Source organism: Streptopelia decaocto (genome assembly GCF_964273445.1).
Source record: "Streptopelia decaocto genome assembly, chromosome: 5".
Lineage (NCBI taxonomy): Eukaryota > Metazoa > Chordata > Aves > Columbiformes > Columbidae > Streptopelia > Streptopelia decaocto.
Genome location: NC_138659.1, coordinates 36,903,067 through 36,923,762, shown reverse-complemented (window position 1 = coordinate 36,923,762; position 20,696 = coordinate 36,903,067). Strand labels below are relative to the sequence as shown.

General features: G+C 42.6%; 1 protein-coding gene across 1 annotated transcript in view; it reads left to right on the top strand.

The window, feature by feature from the left end:
* The window catches only part of PCDH15 (protocadherin related 15), a gene marked incomplete at its 5' end in the record, with an annotated part of 282,792 nt that overhangs the window by 31,871 nt on the left and 230,225 nt on the right, over nt 1–20,696 (top strand). Inside the window, 2 exons of the mRNA XM_082054177.1 lie at nt 15,289–15,449; nt 20,411–20,566. Of these exons, the coding sequence (XP_081910303.1) occupies nt 15,289–15,449; nt 20,411–20,566 (317 nt within the window). The remainder of the gene's footprint in view (nt 1–15,288; nt 15,450–20,410; nt 20,567–20,696) is intronic.

Sequence of the window (20,696 nt, the reverse complement as noted above, 5' to 3'; positions counted from 1 at the left end):
TATTTTTAAGAAATCTGAAGATGTAGATGCTTTGGTTTCATGGTTCAGAACAAATGCTGTGAGAACATGAAAAGTGTGTGAAGGCGATTTCAGAAAGTCTGGTTTCTTAAGGCTTTAAGTGTCAACAGGTTTTAAGGGCCGCCAGAGCAACTTCTGTCAGTGAATAAACTGTGCACGAGCATTGTTAAATTGGATGCAAACCAATATTCATATAAGAATGTAGCAGTTGCCAGTCACTGTCAGCATTCTGCAAACCATGCGGATGATTCCCCTGTTCTGCTTTCAAGAAGTGTTAATTCTGTACCCACCGGCTCTTCTTTTGTAGGTTTTCTGCAAAAAGTCACATCAAATCTCTCAATCCCTCAATTTAGCTGTAAGGATGCTGTGGGAGACTGTGTCAAATGCCTTACTCAAGTCAAGGTAGATCACATCCACTGCTCTGCCATCATCCATCCATCTTGTGTCCTCATAAAAGTCAGTGAGGTTGGTCAAGCATGACCATTGGTGAAGCCATGTTGACTGCCCCTAATGACCCTCTTATCCCTGATATGGCTTGAGATGGCACCAAGGATAAGTTGTTCCATAAGTTTCCCAGGGATGGAGTTGAGGCTGACCAGTCTATAGTTACCCGGGTCCTCCTTCCTGCCCTTTTTGAAGACTGAAGTGACATTTGCTTTCCTCCAGTCCTCAGGCACCTCTCCGATTTCCCAAGACTTGGCAAAGATGATGGAGAGCGGTCCAGCAATGACCTCAGCCAGATCCCTCAGCACCTGCGGGTGCATCCGCGGGTTTTCTGCAAAAAGTAACATCACATCTCTCGTTGGGCCTTAGCAGGAACACATGCTGTGTTCTTTATGTATTTGCCCTTTAGTTTATCTCCTCTTGTCCCCAGCCATAAGAAGGCAAGAGAACGGGATTATTTTTCTTTTTCCTCTTTCTCTCTTCCTGTATTTATTTATTCTATAGGAAACGTGTGTCTGGGGAAGGACATAGAGCAGTGAGGGCTGGGAAGTGCTGGGGGGACACGAAATAGGTGGTTCACTTGCAGTCGTTGGGGCAGAAAACTGCTCTGGCTCTGCCCGAGATGTGAACATGAGCACACTCCTGCAGTATTAGTCTTTCAGAAGTCAAATTAAACTTTTATTAATATTGCTTGTTAGCATCTTGGGCATACATTGTTGACAACAATAAACTGTTGTTCGTGTTGAGATCGTAAGTGAAATTACGCTCACGCAGGCTGTAAAAGTCAAACCAGTATATTATAGAATTACTCTTTTAATGTAATTATCTTCAAAAAATATAGGCATGCTTATCTTTTTGTATAGAAATTTCATTTTCTTTGCACTACTCAGCACTCTCCATCCTCTGAAGGGGATAATTTCTGCCACATTTGCTAAGTGTGGGATACCAGCATCATTATTTTCTATAATACAATCAAGTTGTATAAGGCTCTTTATTCTGTATGCCACTCCAGAGTTAAAAGAGAAGCTGCCTGGTTACTCAGTGCTAACAGCAAAGACTATTGGCCATTACCTGTGGAATTACCTAAACCACTGCATCATTTACAGTGTTATAAAAGTCCATCTGTAGTTCTCTGTTACAACTTTATTTTTCCCCTGCACTGACCAAATAAGCCAGACAAGTTACTCTTTTATTTTTTTTAGTGCTTTGTTAGCACAAGTTTACATTTTCCACTGTGGAATTACTGATGAAAATAAGCTTTCCAGTGCAGAGCACTCTTGAAAACTGGTTGTTGTTTGAAAATCCATTAGCTGAATCTGTTTGGTAGAGCACGTGAATTGTCAAAAATACTTATGACAGAACATAATATTATTGGCTGTGACCTTTTTGTAAGGGATGGTGGTGTCTTGTAACTCTGGAGCTGCAGAAGCCCTGTTCTGAACACATGGGAATTGCGTTTTCTTCAGCAGCTCGGACGCAAGCAAATGTTCACAGGGCAACAAAAGTCACATCCCTGGTGGGATTTAACACTTCATTTCAAATTTGTTCTGAAAAAGATCATCTAGAAGTACTAAAAGGTGCAGGAATCTTTAAAAGGAGGAGGAGGTTCATTTCAGCTGGTTTTTGTCATTAAACATTACTGTCTTAGATAACAGCCTTGTTTAATTAATCCAGCTCAGATGGTTACAGATTGCGAGGTTCTCAGCAGTATTATAGAAAGGACATGGAGTGACTTTCAAGTCAGGTGGTACCAATTGTGCATGTATATAATCATTAATACGTTCTGTATTTACTTCATTACACGCTGGGGATTTTTCTTTTAGGATTTGCTGCAGCTGCTTAATAAAGCAAATGCCTAAAGTTTAATTTCTGTACAGCAAAAACTGAGCTCATCAGAGCTTTCCGATTCCAAGCAAAATGAAGTGCAGCTCCTCCAGATATTTCCTTTCAGTTCATTCAATGACTTTTCCTTTCTGCTAAGACCTTTCCAACACCTTTTTAGTGTCATTTCCCTTCAGAAAAGGACCAGGGGAAGAAAATCCATCACCATTTGCAAGGTTAAAGGTTTGGCTTTTTCCTCCCCAATAACTGCAATACTGCTGCTTAGAATTGTTTTATAGAATGTAATGTTTTATTGGCATTAAGGACTTGGGATTTGAGTTATGGAGAAACCAGTGCTTGGTTGCAGAGACAACAAAACGGCTTAAACTTGCTTCTGAGTGTCCTCAAGGAGGAAAGAAATGGCTTTGAGGCAGGATGTATGGCCAAGTATTTCTGGTTTTCCTAATTCTCTGTTGGTATTGGTGAGTTGTACCAGTGAGAAAAATCAGCTAGATTTTGGGTGGCTTAGTGTAATGAGAATAAAATAGCACAGAAGGATGTTAGACTGGTATTTGTATCAGTCTGTCCATTGTAATCCATCCCTCTTTCTACTTGCTGTGAAAATCAGCGGATTCTGTGTTCTGCTCCAAAACCAGTGATATGACTCTTGTTCTTAACCACCTTGGGTTTTTTGGAATTCTGATTCCTTCATATCAAGTTGGTTCCTGGAGGTTTATCCACAATTGTAGCCTACAAATGGTCTTCTATGTTTCTGTGAATAATGAAGTTCTCTTCTTACACTTTTTATTTCTGTAATAAAGCAATTCACAGGAGAAGAAGGGCTTTCTCTTTCCCAACAAAACCCTTGCCCTGCCCTCATGGAAGGGCAATGCTAGGCACTCATGTATAGATTAAGTGCACCGTTCCTCCAAAGCCACGCTATTACAGGTCCGTAAAGAATGAATTTCAAAGGCAGATGCTCTGTTTCTCTGTCCTGCTATCGGCCTCTAGTGATACTTGTCCTTTGGGGTATCTCCTCCTTCATTTGCCACTGCCGAGGCATCCCAAGAAACTCCCTCATTCCCTGAAAAACCACATCTCCCATTTTTCTAAACAGATAAGGAGTTTTCCAAGAAAATGTGGGTTTTCCTTTCTCCGTTCTAAACTCCGGTGTGCACTTGATCTGTAGCGTTTCCCTCCATACTTCAGGGATTCTGCTGGCAAGAGTTTAGAAAACATGGATTTAATCACTCTGCCTTTGTTATCGAATGGGATGCACCAGGAAAATCCAGGTTTGTTGGCAATGCTAGTGGTTTATTTCCCCACATTACTTCCCTGTCTAAAGTAGCACAGGCTGATAGAGAGGATGGCTAAGCATCAGTAAATTGTCCTTTTTTACCTTCTGTATAAGGAGAAAACAGATATCCGTGGTTATTACAGCGCACAGTAGGTGCCTAGGGAATATTAAAAAAAACCCATTATGCAGATAGCTGTAAGCAATGTTTAGGTAGGTCTTTTATAATTTTAATAATTCAAGTTGAGAGGCTCCTGCTGCTCCTCTCGGAACAGTGTGCAAACACGGCTCCGAATTAAGGGGAAAACATTCAAGTCGCTTAATTCACACCTTCAATGGCCATTGCCCGATGATGGTGTTCCTCAATAAACGCTTGATCTGTTTCATTATTTATGAGTCCTTGAGTGTTTAAAGTGTAAATTAGGCTTTTCCAAACAGAGAACCAATAAACCTCATTGTTAATTTGCCCGAGCAATGGCTAAAGGAACTGGAAAACAAACAAGATTTACAAAATGAGTTTCTAATATATATTTACGATGTGACACGCTGTGAACTGTGCCCAAGAGCTCTAAGCAGGTTACCTGGGTGTGCGGCCTCCCCGTGCTGGATGGAACTGTGTGCTCAAACACTGCTCTGGTAAAACACTTTGCTCAAAGCCATCCCCCCACGCACAAACCTGCCTCCTTACTATCCATTTTTCATGCCTGCATTGAGTGCTCAAGTCCCACCCTATTTGTACATTCCCAGCGATGTATTTTAGGTCGATTTTGAAATACAGGTTTCTATTTTGAGTGGCGAGCCCAGCCAAAGCTTGGCATTTCCGGGGTGAAAAAGAGCTGTATTTCCAAAGAAGTAATTTCTTTAGAATCAGAATGAATCAGATATTTTTCAATTTTCTGCGGAATGGCCATATGGCATTCTTTCAGAAAAAAATTATATGTGAAATAGAACAAGCAGTTTATTCAATTCACACGCATCTTGTGCGTAAAAGAGTAACAGGTAACAAGTGTTGGTTCAAGGTGACACCACAGTGTCGGTGTCCTGTCCCTACAGATGGGACGTATCCTGTATCAAAACGAGCGTGGTCAGCAGGACAAGGGCAGTGATCCTTCCCCTGTGCTCTGCATTGGGGAGGCCACACCTGGAGTATTGTGTTCAGTTCTGGGCCCCTCAGCTCAGGAAAGAGATTGAAGTGCTGGAGCGGGTCCAGAGAAGAGTAACAAGACTGGGGAAGGGACTTGAACACAAGCCCTATGGGGAGAGGCTGAGGGAGCTGGGCTTGTTTAGTCTGGAGAAGAGGAGGCTTAGAGGTGAGCTCAGCACTCTCTAGAACTACCTGAAGGGCAGTTCTAGCCACGGGGGCATTGGTCTCTTCTCCCAGGCAGTCAGCAATAGGACAAGGGGCCATGGGCTTCAACTCTGCCAGGGGAAATTGAGGCTGGAGATGAGAAAGCAATTCTGTGCAGAGAGAGTGGTCAGGCATTGGAATGGCTGCCCGGGAGGTGCTGGACTCACCGGCCCTGGAGGTTTTTAAGCTGAGATTGGACATGGCACTTAGTGCCATGATCTAGTCAATGGACTGGAGTTGGACCAAGGGTTGGACTCGATGATCTCTGAGGTCTTTTCCAACCCAGTCAATTCTGTGATTCTGTATGAGGGATGAGGTAACTCTAGACGCAACACGCACCCTGACTCAACAGATGAGATCAGGTGTGGGTTAACTCTGTGTTAATTCTGCGTGGTTATGTTAAGTGAATGACAGACAGTCACCTCCGGGGTCCAATTTAATTGTGAGTTTTACTAAAAGTACTTGTTGGAATATTGGTTACAGCAAATGGTGACTTGGCAAAAGTATAACAGAACTTATCAACACATTAACAGCGAAAATCATACTACGAGCGATATATTGGCAACCATCAGTAGCTATAATATGAAATTTAACTAGAAATCAACAGCAGAACTTAAAGATGGTGTTATCCTTATATGTTCAAAAGGGAAAGAGAGAGATTGGTAGAGAGGGAAGGAAAACTAAGGTATAAGGGAGAGGGGAAGAGAGTAATATATATACTGAAGGAGGGACAAAGAAATGGGGGTATACAAAAAAGGAGAGAAGGAAAGAGCAGAGAGAAAGGAAGAAAGAAAAGAGTGAGGGATCTAGTCTCTTACGGTCCCTCAGTGTGGATGACAGGACTTGTACGATGATGTGTGGCCTCGGTGTTCCACGGCGAGGATGCCGGGGTCAGGAGCGCAGCGTCCTCCGATGCCTGGTTCAGAGTGAGGGGCCTCAGGGTGCTGGATTCCCTTGGTGAGGCCGAGATGGTATTCCCTACCAGTGCTGGTTTAGGTGAGCTTTTTATAGTTCCCAGAGTAGGGGAAAGTCTGGGGGGGAAAGTGGTGATTGCAAAAGAGAAGAGTCTGGACAAGTCCTGGGCCACGTTGAGGGGTCTCTGCTTTGCCCCTTTGTGTCATGCAGAAAATCCAGGGGGAAGGGATGATTGCAAAAGATGAACAAGTTTTGACAAGCCCTGGGCCATGTCAAAGGGTCTCAACTCTTCCCCTTTGTTTGCCGAGCTGGGCATATGAGGAGATGGGGCTGCGTGCCTTCCAGCACATCCTCCATCTCTGGTATCGGTCAGCCGGCCTGATCTGTGGCTCCTTAGCTCGTTGTTGATATGTTCCCCCTGCTCTGAATGTGTCATCTGGCTGAACTAGTTTTGCCGCAATGGTTTCAGCCACGATCCTTATCAATACACAACAGTCAACTCAGGTTCCTCTGTGTTGTTGGTGCACGTGGGCACCGAGAGCTTGGTCTTCTGCCCCCAGCAACAAAAAAGTAACAAAAATGAGGCAGATCTCTCATGAAAACCTGTTGGTGTCACAGCAGCATTTGTCAAACCTGACCTAGAGAGAATTTTTCCAGGAACTTAAAAATAACATTGTCAGAAAATCATCAGTTGAGGGTCTCGGGAGGAAACAGACTGCAAATAAATACTTAGTCGCTCATGGTCTGTAGTTGCCTCAAAAAAGTCACTGCAGTTGGCACTAAGTTAACTCAAGAACACTTTCCGTTTTCAGCAGAAATAGTTTTTGAAGTTGCATTTGTTTCAGCCTATACATGCAAATTTCTGTCTCATTTAAGGACAGGTCAGTCTACTTGGTAAGTGCTGCTGACTTTAGTTTCTGATTGTAAAGTCTGGCACGTTTGCACTGGGTGTGACGGGTTGCAGATGTAGTCGGAGTGCACTCAAAGGAGGACACTTGAGGAAGGGTTTGGGAAGCCAAAGTCTAACGCTAAAGCAGGTGAACATAAATTTAAAGGAAAGCACCGGGACTTTGGGGTTGAACACATTGTCATAGATTTGGGTTAGAAGAAGAAAAACCAGGGCGATGGAAACTGCGGTGTGCTTGTGGGACCAGAGAGCAGCATCCCAGAAATGATGTGCAGGTAGAAGCCACAACCAGACTGGGGCTACTGGGGCTTCCCAGGCATGTGGTGTAACACTGGGACTCGGTTGTGTGCACACAGTGAGTTTGCTGCCTTTGGGATGGGTGGGTCTATCTCGGTTGTGAGGAGCTTGAGCGTATTGCAGATATGGTAAATTAAATCTGAAGCGTGGTAGGAAATAGCTGGGATGCGTGTCCTGGGCTTCCACTGTTGTCCCTTTAGTCACACAGCTCAAATTGGTTTTGCTTTGTCCTGGCTTGGTACCTCCTTGGCGGATGAAGAGTAAATACAGCATTTATTAATGTGGTTGCAATAAAATAGAACTGGTCTGGAATAGAAATGAGATTGGTTTTGTGATAATATATTTAAATGGGAAGGCTTTGAATATCTCTGAGAACATGACTACTTTTAAATACCAGTCATTTTGTTTGCAGGTACCTAACTTAATAATCAGAGAATTTGTGTTCCCAGGAGCTCAGCTCTGGCTGCGAATATACGTGAACTTTGTTAATATATCTCTTTTTTCTTTCCTCCTCCGAGTACCAAAATAAACCCAGGAGTTTTCGGCACGGCAAGGTGTAATAAGCTCCCTCTCAGCAGTGATACCTTTCAGTGCAAAAGGCAGTTACATAATTAGGTACTGCGGCAAGAAACATCCGTTAATGTGGAGTAATTTCTACCTGTTGAGTCGTGCAGAACGTCACCATTTCGGAACCTGGAACTGCGTAAAGTTCTGCATTCTAGCGCTCTGAGGTTTCCTTCATCTCTGAGCCTTTAGTAAGGCAAAGAATCATTTTCCAATTACGACTTTGATAAACCGGGCCAAATTGAAAACGTTTTCCCTCTGCATCTGACCCTGAGTAAACGCAGGGATAACTGCCATGCTGGGGTTTTATTTCTCACAAAAAAGAGTTTGTCTAAGGCCAGTAAAACATACAGCAAATTTATTGGCGCTAATGCACTTCTTTTATCAAAGCCTGAGCAACCGAGGTAAGTTGCTCTAATTCCAGACAGCTTAACCCTTGAAAAGGCAAACTCAGAGTGGTTGGATTCTGCCTGTTTATATATATCCTTGATGTTGTTGACTGCTCCATCTTAAAAATCTAAATGGCCTTCAAGAATTGTTGTTGCCAAGGCCTTCGGGGAAGTGAGACAAGAAACACAGTGTTTGCTGGAACAGCCTGAAGAATTTTTGTCTCACTGCTGACTGTAGTATGGGCATTTCTGTTATTATTTATTATTTTTGTTATTATTAATTTTCACTTTCTTTGCATCTGTACATGTTGTCTGATATGAAAGCACCAATCTGGGAAATCTATTTTTTCAAGAATCGGTGGCTTTTTTATAGGTAATGGCGAATCTTGCGTCGGCCTTAGCAATCCACTTCTGGTCCCGTTTTCTAAAATGAGAAATAAAAGAGGAGTCCTACACTTGAAGGCCTTTCAAAGTGTTATTTCAGCAGATGTTTCACCCTTGTGGGGTTGTCACCTCCTGGCCACCCCACCCCTCACTTAGAGAACTCAGATGATTAGTTTTTCTCCAATTAGCAGATTTAGAACATACGCACATTTAGCTATTCAGCAGTAGTCCCTTGAGCAAACCCTGATTGCTGCCTATCCGGTTGTGAGCTTTTGAAAGCTTTGGAAAAAGAGCCCGTGTGGTTTGTAAATGCTTCAAATGTCTCGTTTTTTAACCTGTCAAGCCAGGGAGCCCATGGACAAGGGGGATCTGGAGCAGAGCAGCATATGGGCTACATGGGTCTTTGATCTTGTCCATGTATTTGTATAGGCAATTATATATATATTTTTTTAATATGATGAAGCATGGCCGATATTTTTTAATACTAAAAGCAATCCTTTGTAAATTATGTTTTATCGAGGTTGTATTTTTATGATCAACTCAGTGTAAACCTTTAGATAGATTTGGAAGAGGGTGAGTGCATTTGCGTTCTGGACCATTCAGAGTCAGAAACGGATCCAAATTTGTTTGCCAGGTGTTAAGGAAAATAGAAATGTTCCCAGCAGGAGACATTTTCGAAGACCAAAATAGAAAAATAAATGATTCCCTGTAGGGGAAAGACACTTAGTTCTCTCCCCTGTCTCCTGCCCACTTATTTTTCTTTGCCACTTGTGGTGTGGAATGGTGTCAGACATCTAGTAAAGGACTTCTGCAGACTATAGTCCGCATCCATAAAGAATTCCATAAAGACGCACAGCACAGCATTTTCCTGTTTTAAGCCTTTAGTATTCATAATTGTCAGGTTTTTTCTCTGCATGAGGAAGGATAGTGAGGCTTGGAAATTACAACCTTGTGAAGTTATAAAGAAGGTATGTTTACTCAGCGCTGGACACACAGGGGATAGCGCCGCCCAAGGCGTCTGTAAATTTCTAGTAGCTGTGAGCTCAGTTTAATGCTGCAAAGTATTACATCTTCATGAACGTTCTAGGAATGCCTATGCATATTCATCACCTGTCCCCGAGAAGGCAGTTCTTATTACAATGAGTTCTGGGAGACCATTTCCATAGTCTCCACCTCCGGCCCTTCCTGGTTGCGACTGTGCTGTGATTGTGAACCGAGGTCTTCACTGTACACTTCTACCTCGGGCCTGGTGTGCTGGGTTGGATGGGATTCAGACTGTTCAGTGGGTTAGAACTGGCTTATCTCCTGTCCTGTGCCCAAGATTCTGCTATCTAGTTCACCCAAGGACGCAGGTAGGGTTTTTTTATCTTTGCAAGGCCTGTGAAGTCATCAGTGAACTCCTGTTTCTCATACAATAAGTTGCACAAAACTCTAAGCTAGGCTATGTGGATTAAGGGTTAGCTCCCTAAGGTTTAGTTCTTCAAGTGTTAGTTCCCTGTATTCCTGTATTCTTGTTTTTATCCGAGATGTTCCTTTGCTATCATAATTTTACAGCGTGGTGCTTTGTGCAGCATGATGTATGACTGAGGACTCAGGGTGAACTTTCAACTGGAAAACGTTATGCCTGGCTGGAGTCCTGGCCTCCCCGGTCCCCAGTGGTGTTTGTGTTAGGACAGTTTAGTCTCTGCACCCTGAATTATTTTTTCCACTGTATCCCTGCCCTGTCCTTGGCCTTTTTACACATCTGCTCCTCTGGGTGCTGCGCTGTGACCCCACCTCTCTGCTCACTGCTCCCCCTGGGCACCTGTCTGTCCTTCCACAGTCACTCTTTATCTCTTCACCCCATGCTCATCCTCTTAAAAGGGGCGGGGGAATTGACAAAAACATTAATTTAGGTTTATTACACCAAGGGAGGCAAGTACTGGCTATGTAATGAATGTTGTAGTTAGCGTTTGACTGTCATGCTTTGCCCCTTCCTGGTTTCTTTTCATTCTCGTTTGTTTTGAAAACTTGGAAACTCCTTCGAGATCCCTGATGGTGGGATGATGGAGAATAAGAAACACGCAGTCCTGCAGGTGGCTTTGTAGAATTATCCTGGTTTTGTATATGAACCTGCAGCGCAGGTCTGAGTCAGTTGGTGATAATGTTGCTAATTTATTTCTGCAATAAGATCTTTATTTTCCATTGACTTCTGATTTATTGCTATTTCATCCACGCTACGCTACAGACATACACCTTCAAATGTAGAAAACTTAGTTTATGATCCAGGTTTAACTATGAAAACTCAGTAGAATATCAAAAAAAGCAACTACCATTTTAACTCATCCATCTAATGCCTTTGTATAAGAATATAATCCCCATTTTCAAATTGCTTCACATTCACCGGCACGCAGAGGAAAGCAGTATAGGGATATAGGGGTTTTTTAATGCACATTTGCTGTGTCAGAAAGAAACCTGGTGTATCACAAGCTATGGAAACATTGCTTTGGAACTGTCAGGTGTGTGCAAGTGGAACTTGGGTTCTGCATTGTGCTCTTCATGGTCCTGAGCACACAGAGAACTTCCTGAATATTTTCATTTTTCAATACAACAGATGTGAAAAATCTCACTGCTTCAGAGTGCAGAAGTGATGAATTTCCTTCCGTCTATTGGCAGCTATTGGTACTTGCCCTTACTGCAGCACCAAGAGTTTGTGTGTGTGTATATATACATACATATATATATATATATATATATATATATAAGCCTTTTAAGTACCTATTTTTCTTTTCACTTGTCTTTTGGAAAGTCACTCATTCTTTAAAAGAGGGATCCACCATAACGTTGAACTAAAATAATCTCATTTAGTAAGTGAGTCCTCACGGAGCACTGCGGGGCTGCTCTCTGTAGTAGAACATAACCTGCAAATTCTGGATTTGATGGCGTTTGCACCTGAGTCACTTGTGATGCCCTTCCCATAGAAATAACACCATCTGGGGAAACAAACCCTTCCCTAATGAAGGTTTGCAGCTTCTGAATTCCTCTCAAAGGAAATGTTGGTGTAGAAGTATTCTTGTAATATTTGCAGCGCTTTAAAAGTTTTATTCTTGTCTTTGTTTTGTGGCTACTTGTTGCAAAATTCCTATCAAGTGCAGATAACATTTGTGAGTAGATGTCATTATTTTCAGAAAAGTGATATTGCACCTGAAAATAATAGATCTCTTTTGTACAATATGTAGGTTTCTGGCTTTTTTGGCTTTTTTTTTTTGTCTTTCTTGTAGTTTCTCATCGTTTCTCCTATGGGGAAGTCTTTTCCAACCCAGTCAATTCTGTGATTCTGTGACTTTGATTCCTTGAGGCTTATTGTGTACTAGTCCCTTGAAAATCTGCGCGGCCTTCCCAGAAGAAGGTGGAAAACAATGTGCAAAAAATTCTGAAAGCCGATTGTCTAAATGGGACGTGTTTGCTTTTTTGCTCAGGTATATGGAGAGTTAATAGGCAAACTGTTGAAGCAGTTGCATCAAGCCGACTGTATTCTGATTAATTGTTGGCTGTATTCTGATTAATTGTTGGTAGGTTCCCTTCTCGGCACTTTGAGCCAAGGACAGAGGCAAAATGTAAGGAACAAAATGATAGATATCTAAAGGGGAAAAAAAAAAGACCCAGAAGGTCAGATTCTTTGTAAATTAGAAGAATAATGCTTTAAGGATGGCTATTAAAAGGCTTATTTTGCAAACTGCTGGCTCTTGAAGAGAATGCAAGTGCCTCATGAATATCTGAAGAAAAAAACAGTCCACTTTAAGAACAGAAGGATCGCTATATCAAAAGAAACCAAATAGAAGGGCTTTGTTAAATCAAGCAGATACCTGTCACAGAGAGCAACAGGGGAAAGTCGAAGGAGGTGCAGAATTCAAAGCCGCAAGGTCAGTTAAGTATTATAATTATATTCACAATCTTGAGTTTTCCAGAAACCATGGAGCAGTTTTCATTATAGGACAATAGGGTGACTGCGTTAGTTTTGTCATCTTGGGTAGGTTTGTTTTGAGGGAGACTCTTCTTGGGACACTTTCTGTTTGATGACCTCAAATTATGATTGCTGACCTTCCTTTGTATCATTGAGGCACAATAATGAGGGCAGGACACAGAAGCTGGTGGATTTTATAGATTTTAGAGAAGTTGCTGACTAGATGTATACACCTCGAACTGTCACAGGGTTGCTCATCAGCTCCTTTTTCCTGGTGAAATCCCCTTTAGGTGCAAAGATATAGATGTTTGACTTTATTTCTTCCCATCATATCTATTGCGTTGTAAGAAGTAGTTTCAAAATAGGCAACAGAAAAAGCCCTCCCTGTGGTGTTTTCCTCCATAGACTGTAAACCGGGTTGCCGTGAGTAAGACCAGTGGTGAGTTACAGAATCACAGAATCGACTGGGTTGGAAAAGACCTCAGAGATCATCAAGTCCAACCCTTGGTCCAACTCCAGTCCATTGACTAGATCATGGCACTAAGTGCCATGTCCAAGCTCAGTTTAAAAACCTCCAGGGCCGGTGAGTCCAGCACCTCCCTGGGCAGCCATTCCAATGCCTGACCACTCTCTCTGCACAGAATTGCTTTCTCATCTCCAGCCTCAGTTTCCCCTGGCAGAGTTGAAGTCCATGGCCCCTTGTCCTATTGCCGACTGCCTGGGAGAAGAGCCCAATCCCCACCTGGCTAGAACTGCCCTTCAGGTAGTTCTAGAGAGTGCTGAGCTCACCTCTAAGCCTCCTCTTCTCCAGACTAAACAAGCCCAGCTCTCTCAGCCTCTCCCCATAGGGCTTGTGTTCAAGTCCCTTCCCCAGTCTTCTTGCTCTTCTCTGGACCTGCTCCAGCACTTCAATCTCTTTCCTGAACTGAGTTTTACTGTGGTATCAAAAAAAAGCATCAGCCCAACACAGAACCGCTCCCCAACGTGACGATATTTATACAGAGCGACTGTTGTTATGAAGGTGTAAAGAAACTTTACTCCGCACTTTGGAATAAATTATTTGGGCCCTTAATACAGGGGGGGTTATGTGATAAATATTATTAACTAAATGTTCTGCAGCTAGTGGCATTCACGGATTTTCTTTGTAACTGTTGATGAACTTCAACAAAGATCATTTATTTTAATATTTCAGTGTGAAGAAAACTGAGTAGTGTTAATTTGTCAGAAAAGCGAAATGTTAGCTAGGTGGTTATAAATACAGTGCATGCAAAGCTGAGGCACTGGAGTGTGATGGTTGGGGCAGTTAGTAATGCTTGACATTTGGAAAAGAAGTTGGGGTGATTTACAGGGGAAATGATATACGTTGTAGGTGCTGTGAAGTGACTAATGGAGCTGTTAGGGAAGACTTGGAACTGACAGGATGGGACAAGAAAATTTAAAGAAACTATAAGGTGTTGAATAGAATGCTGGTCCTGATTATGTAGTAACTTTGTCTTGGTAGATGTGCTTTTGATGTCTTTATGCTACGATTTAGTTTTCTGTTGGAGAGCAGCTCAAGTTATAAAACTGCTGCTTTTCCTGGAGAGATTTATATAACTGTCCTTTTTTTGTGTTTTCCCCTCAACTTGATGTGTCACTCTCGCTGTAGAAAATTTATACTGGTGTTGGTTGTTACTTCAGTGCATTAATTTGTTTGAGGTGAGATTGGGTGATGATTGCTTAATGGAGAAAAAAACTCATCATGTTAAAGAGAGAGCTGGATATGGTGGGTCTCATTGTGAACAGAAATTATTGTGCATTGTGAGTGCTTCTTCCGGTATTGTCTGAAACAGCTTCAGTGTCAGAGGCAGTTTTTCATTAAGATAATAAGGTTCAGACTTCTTAAACATCTCTCAGAACATAAAATACTAGAACCTGTGATTTTGTGAAACCCTAGTTAGAAAAGAGTATTTTTAGTGTTGTGGTTGCTATGAAAATACATAAAGCTGTAGGTGCCACTCTAAATGTTGTCCGTGTTGCGTCTCCTGTTTTGTGTTATTCAATATATTCATCAATTATTTGGATGAGGGAATAGAGTGACTGTCAGCAAGTTTGCTGGTGACACCAAGCTGGGAGGAGCGGCTGACACGGGAAGCTGTGCTGCCATCCAGAGACCTGGACAGGCTGGAGAGCTGGGTGGGGAAAAATTTAATGAAATAGAACAAGGGCAAGTGTAGAGTCTTGAATCTGAGCAGGAACAACCCCAGGTTCCAGTATAAGTTGGGGAATGACCTGTTGCAGAGCAGTGTAGGGGGAAATGGACCTGGGGGTCCTGGGGACAGCAGGGTGACCATGAGCCAGCGCTGGGCCCTTGTGGCCAGGAAGCCAATGGTACCTGGGGTGGATGAGAAGGGGGGTGGTCAGTAGGTCAGAGAGGTTCTCCTGCCCCTCTACTCTGCCCTGGGGAGACCACACCTGGAATATTGTGTCCAGTTGTGGCCCCTCAGTTCCAGCAGGACAGGGAACTGCTGGAGAGAGTCCAGCACGGGGCAGCAAAGATGCTGAAGGGAGTGGAGCATCTCCCGTGTGAGGAAAGGCTGAGGGAGCTGGAGCTCTGGAGCTTGGAGGAGACTGAGGGGTGACCTCATTCATGGTGATCAGTATGGAAAGGGTGAGTGTCAGGAGGATGGAGCCAGGCTCTTCTTGGTCACAACCAATGGTAGGACAAGGGGCAATGAGTTCATATTGGAACACCAAAGGTTCCACTTAAATTTGAGAAGAAACTTCTTCATGATGAGGGTGCCAGAGCCTGGCCCAGGCTGCCCCGGGAGGTTGTGGAGTCTCCTTCTCTGCAGACATTCCAACCCGCCTGGACACCTTCCTGTGTAACCTCATCTGGGTGTTCCTGCTCCATGGGGGGTTTGCACTGGATGAGCTTTTGAGTTCCCTTCCATTCCCTCACATTCTGATTCCATGAATCTGCAGGCACCATCCTGGTTGACAACATGCTGATCAAAGGGACTGCGGGGGGGCCGGACCCCACCATCGAACTGTCCCTGAAGGACAACGCGGATTACTGGGTGATCCTGGACCCCCTCAGCCAGCGCCTGTACCTCAACAGCACCGGCCGCCTTCTGGACAGAGACGTAAGTCCAGGCTTTGCTCCTTGTTTACTTTTCTCCCCGTAGGCATTAATTTCTAAATCTTGCATGCTAACAGAAGCACAAGGCCTGCTGGAATCGAACAGCTGCATCCATCTTCTGTCCCCAGATGGATGTGAACAGAGTTAATTGTATTCTTTATTAGGACTTATTGGGAGCAGGCAGAAACTGGAATGTGTGTACAATTATTATATGTGGCTGAACACAACAATAAAGACCGCACAAATAGATGTGTGGGTTGGCAGAAATATATATTGAACCAAACTGGACTTGTTGACTGAATTAAAAACTTTGCTGATTTATTTTTTCCTAAAGAAGTGCTGCTCACCTCGTGTCCCGTGACACTCATTAAAAACCTGCTGTATCTGTATACATTGACGGGATATGAGGGAGAGCAAAGGAACTGGGAATATTACAGTTCACTTGTAAAGCCTGACATACTCAGTTCAGAATGTGCTGGTTAAATTCTTGTTTTAAGGCAGCCTGACATTTGTGTGGTATGCTCATTCCTAGAAGCGTGAAAGAAATATTGTCAGGTTAGGTTTGATTTTCTATAAATAGAAAAATTAAAAGCATAAAATAAATAGGTATGTTCTCATCTCCGCTGATTTCGTTGAAGAGAAACAATTTAAAAAATAGAGATATTTTCTCGCAGTGTTACAGCATTGCTGCAGTTCATCAGAATCCGAAGGGAATGATTGACTCAAAAGTGGCTGTAATCAACATGGAAAAGAGTGCTTTAAAGATCAGCAGTTCTTGGAGTGCATGAAAGTTTGTTTTGTATTAGCTTGATTGATTAATTTGTCGTCTTCACATGTTTTGCGATAGATGCAGAAGTACCAGAAACAACATGCAAATTTTTCTTGATTTCCATTTTTTGTTTAAAAGAGCTAATTGAGTTCAGCCGTTCTTAACTTAGTTTTAATTCACAAACTGGTTTCGTGTGTGACGTGAAGGTCCAAAACACGGCACAACGGGTACACTTGAGGTGCATTGGGAAAGAGTCGGCGCTTCCCCGGGCACCAAACAACCGGCTGGTGCTGGAGCAGCTTTGGCTTCTCAGTTTTAAGTCAGAGCAAAAAGTGAGAGCCCCTAATGGGAGGTGAGGCTTAAGAACCGCTGTAGGAAACGAGGGGTAAATTTTTCATCAGCCCACACAAGTCTGTGTATCCATATGGCGCTAGAAAACAAAACTAATTCCGTTAGATCAGTGCTAATTCTTTTTCCAATGCCTCTTTTAGTGACAATTTTCTCTCTGCAGGTTCATGCATCTGAGCTGTTTTACTTGAATCTAACCTAGATGCTTTACCAAAACCACCTTGTCAAATTATTTGATATCTGATATTAGTAACAGTCTGACGAAACTTACAAATACTTCACATTATTACAAATACGTATGGGCACTTTACAGTGATATTCTTTGCAAGAAGGAGCCTCAGGTTGCAAGGAAACAAGTGGAAGGTGCACATTTTCTTCATTATATGTATGTAATGTTGGTGGTTTTCATTGGTATTTAAGGGCTCATTTCCTCATTTTTTAATATGAACTGTGACACTTCTTATCCCTAGTACCATAGTACTGGGTAAAATTCCTCATTTGTGTTTGTTTAAGTTTGCTGGGATATGAAAAGCAAATCTGAGGTTGAAGGTCATTGAGATTTTGGGTGCGAGTGCCACTGTAGCTGTTTTCTGTGGTCTCAATGAATTGCTCTAAGTCACAAGCCAAAGAAAATGACAGTAACCCATAAAAGCCCCATTGATTTGGTGAAAATGTGAAATTGGTATCATGGACTTGATTAATACGGCTCCTATCTAAAGGCTGTTTCCAACCTTCAGAACCAGAGCTATGCTAACCCTTAAAATGTAAAATCATTCGAGAATGCACATGGTTCTCCTTGTTTTTTTTTCTCTAAACAAAATAAGTAAACTATTTTTTCTCATCTTTCAAGTTAAAACCGTGCGAGACTTAGTAGCCAACAAAATTTGGGCTTATTAAGTTGAACCTTAAAATCCATTTTTTTATTGCAGAGCACAAATTGCCGTCTCTCGATTCCCAATTGCCTATGCGATTGCGTCCAGTGTATTTGGATCCCCTTCCCATTTGTCTCTCTGATGTGCCCACTTGTCAGCTCCCCGCTGATGCAGTTACCCTGATCCTGTTCTTTTTTATTACTTTTCTTGAAGGAAAATCTTATTAGATTGCATTGATTGATTTTACTAAGAACGACAGCATGTTTTCCAAACAAGATTGAATAAAAAGAAAATTCCAGACTTTTCTTCCACAACTTGAAGGTGAATAACAACAAATCAGAACAGCTGAAAGGCATTGGGATAACTTGTCCCCATAAACCATTTGTGACATTGTGCTATTGAGTATTTACATTTATTGTTTATAAATACCTGGATTGATGAGTGTTGGTTATAAGACCTGGTTTTAACTCTAAGCACTAACCCAGCAGAAACTGTCCATATGTGAAAGCACTCTGTCAAATTTTCCTAAAGATGCCAAACCATTTTCTTCTATATTTTTGTGAAAAAGACCAAATCCAGAACACTGTGCAATTAGCTATCATTACAACTAATTTAACATGTTTTTCTTGGGCATTGCTAATAAATCCAGATGAACTAAGTAGCATTTGAAGTTGATTAAAAGCGGCCCAAAAATTCTTGGGTCCTTGGCAGAGTATGTCAACTTGAAGTATAGATCGAGGTTATAATGTTAGAGGCTTTATTTAATTTACAGATGATGTTTGGTATGTTCCTACCTGTGTTAAAAGCTCCATTGATAAAAGCAGGACCACATCGTAGCTGCAGACTTTTACAGCAAGGAGAATGGACTTTAGGTAAGAGCTCATGCTGTGTTTCCTTGCGGAGAAAGTTGAGGGTAAATGTGTTGGGAAAAACAGATGTTTTGTGTAAGATCTCAACACCACCGGAAATCCCCCTTCTTCTCCTTAAAAACGGGTTAGTGCCGAAGTTTGAAGGGTAAATGTGGCAGAATGCAAACCCCCCTCTCTCCCCATCCCTCCTTCATCATGGAAGGAATAGACACATCTCCCTCTCTCTGCTGTTTGAGGCTGACAGCTGCTTTTGTTTGGCCCCAGAGCCCCTGGCCAGGGCCATTAGGAGAAGGGAGTGCCGAGGCGCCAGGGAGCCGCTAGGCGCCCGCGGCCAGTGCGGGGGATGTTTGGAAGCTTCAGGGTCACCCACAGCCAGTGTGGGGGTGCAGAGAAGCTTCTGGAATGCCCACAGTCAGATCTGATCAGGCTATAAAAAACAGGATTCTCGTCAAGAGTCTGGCCCTTGTCGCAGGTCTCTCGGAGCACGAGCAAGATGCTGCTGCCAAGAGCCCCCCTGGGACGGAGACCCCTCTTGCCTTGCGCCACGAGTGTGAGGAAAATTAACCCTCGAAGGATTGCGAGTGTATTTTCCTCCCGTGCTTCCACATAAGCACGGGTAATATTCCATGCACATTTGCACGTGTATTTCTCCTCGCAGGATTGTGAGTGTATTATAAATTTACCCTCGCAGAATCGCGAGTGTACACTTTCCATACTCAATACGAGTACGTGTATCCCTTTAAAATAATCCCACACCGTGTTCAGGCAAGTGTGGACTCTTCCCGGACTCAGGGGCTGCTCCGGCGTTGTTTTGGGTGAAGTCATGTGCATGCACGCTGTGGACCGCCTGTTGTATTAGTTGCTGCCCCTTAGTAATTTTCCTCAACTGATATCCGAACCTGTATTCAAGTCACTTTTGGAGTGCTAAAACCCTGTTTCTCACCGGTTTAATAAAAGTTGTTCTGGACCCTGTTGTCCCTTAAACTAACCTCGGGGTGCCTCCATGACGGTAAAGAAAGCCACATGGCTCTGAAATCTATGAGAGCCAAACTGAAAAAAATCAATCCATCAAATAAATGGTAGCATTTAGAATGAGTTGAAAGCATAATTATGTAGATCTATAATTATGGTATAATTGTAAGTCTCAGAATCTCAGTACAGAAACCTGTTTGCCTTCACTGCACAGAATAGTATGGCACAGGCACCTTTAAATTACGTTTTTGAGTTGTTTACTCTCTTGAAGACTTGGAGGTTAATAAATACAGAATAGTTTCATTTTACCCCTTCTGATTCTTTTTTGCTCTCTGCTGAGAGTTAGATGTAAAATCCAAATGGCCTTGCTGTCAATATTTTACATATCAAGCTCTCGGTTCAAGTAACTAAATGAGCCCTTGCTGTGGTGGGAGCATTGTGAAGGGAATACACTGTATTTCCATAGCAGTATTTCTGAATTTCCACTGAACCAAAGGTGCCTTTTCCTGTATTCTTCTTGGACTTGTCTGATTAGCTCAGGTAAGCACTTGTAGCCTTGCCAGCTGAAATTTCTTTACTCATTCATCAAGTTTGGGAGCTATTTGTATGTGAATATTATGATGTTCACTGGAGTAAAACCAAGAAGACTCTGGACTGTCTACACTTAAAGGTGACCAACTTGTTTCTAAATTACTTGGTAAATGTAAGCGGTAACGTATTGAATTTATTTCCGACTTGACCTTTCCATTCCAATATTAATAAACCAAAGGTTAAAATGTGTGACATTTTCTAGGTATCTTTCAATAATCAGATGTTCAAAAGATGTGCTTTTTTTGTTGTTGTTCTCAAGGCAAGTGTGAAGGGCTAATCGTGCCAGGGATTTTTTTTTCTGTGTTAGCAGATACGGTCTGCAAAATACATCTTAGAGATGTGTAGGTCTACTGGAAATATTGCCAACATGAGCTGGAGTCAGGATGCTCTCGGAGAAGCTTTTTAATCCAGACATAGAACATTAAGCATAATGTAGGCAGGCGGGTGGGCTGTGAGCGAACCTGAGCAGTATTAACATCTGTCAGAATTTAACTACCAGTTCAGATTTTGACTATGTGTTATACAAATGTGTTTTCACCCACAGCCGCCTGTGTCCATCCAGTCCATCGTGGTGCAAGTGCAGTGTGTGAACAAGAAGGTGGGCACCATCATCAACCACGAGGTGCGGATTGTGGTGCGGGACAGGAACGATAACTCGCCGCGGTTCCAGCAGCAGCAATACTACGTGGCAGTGAATGAGGTCAGCACCACTTATTTTTTGCTGCTCCTTTGTGTGTTGTCATTGCTAAATGCCAGCTTTCGGTTCTTTCGCTTATGAAAACCTGGTAAATTCAGCTATTTTAAATTCCCTTACATTTGCGTCACTTCAG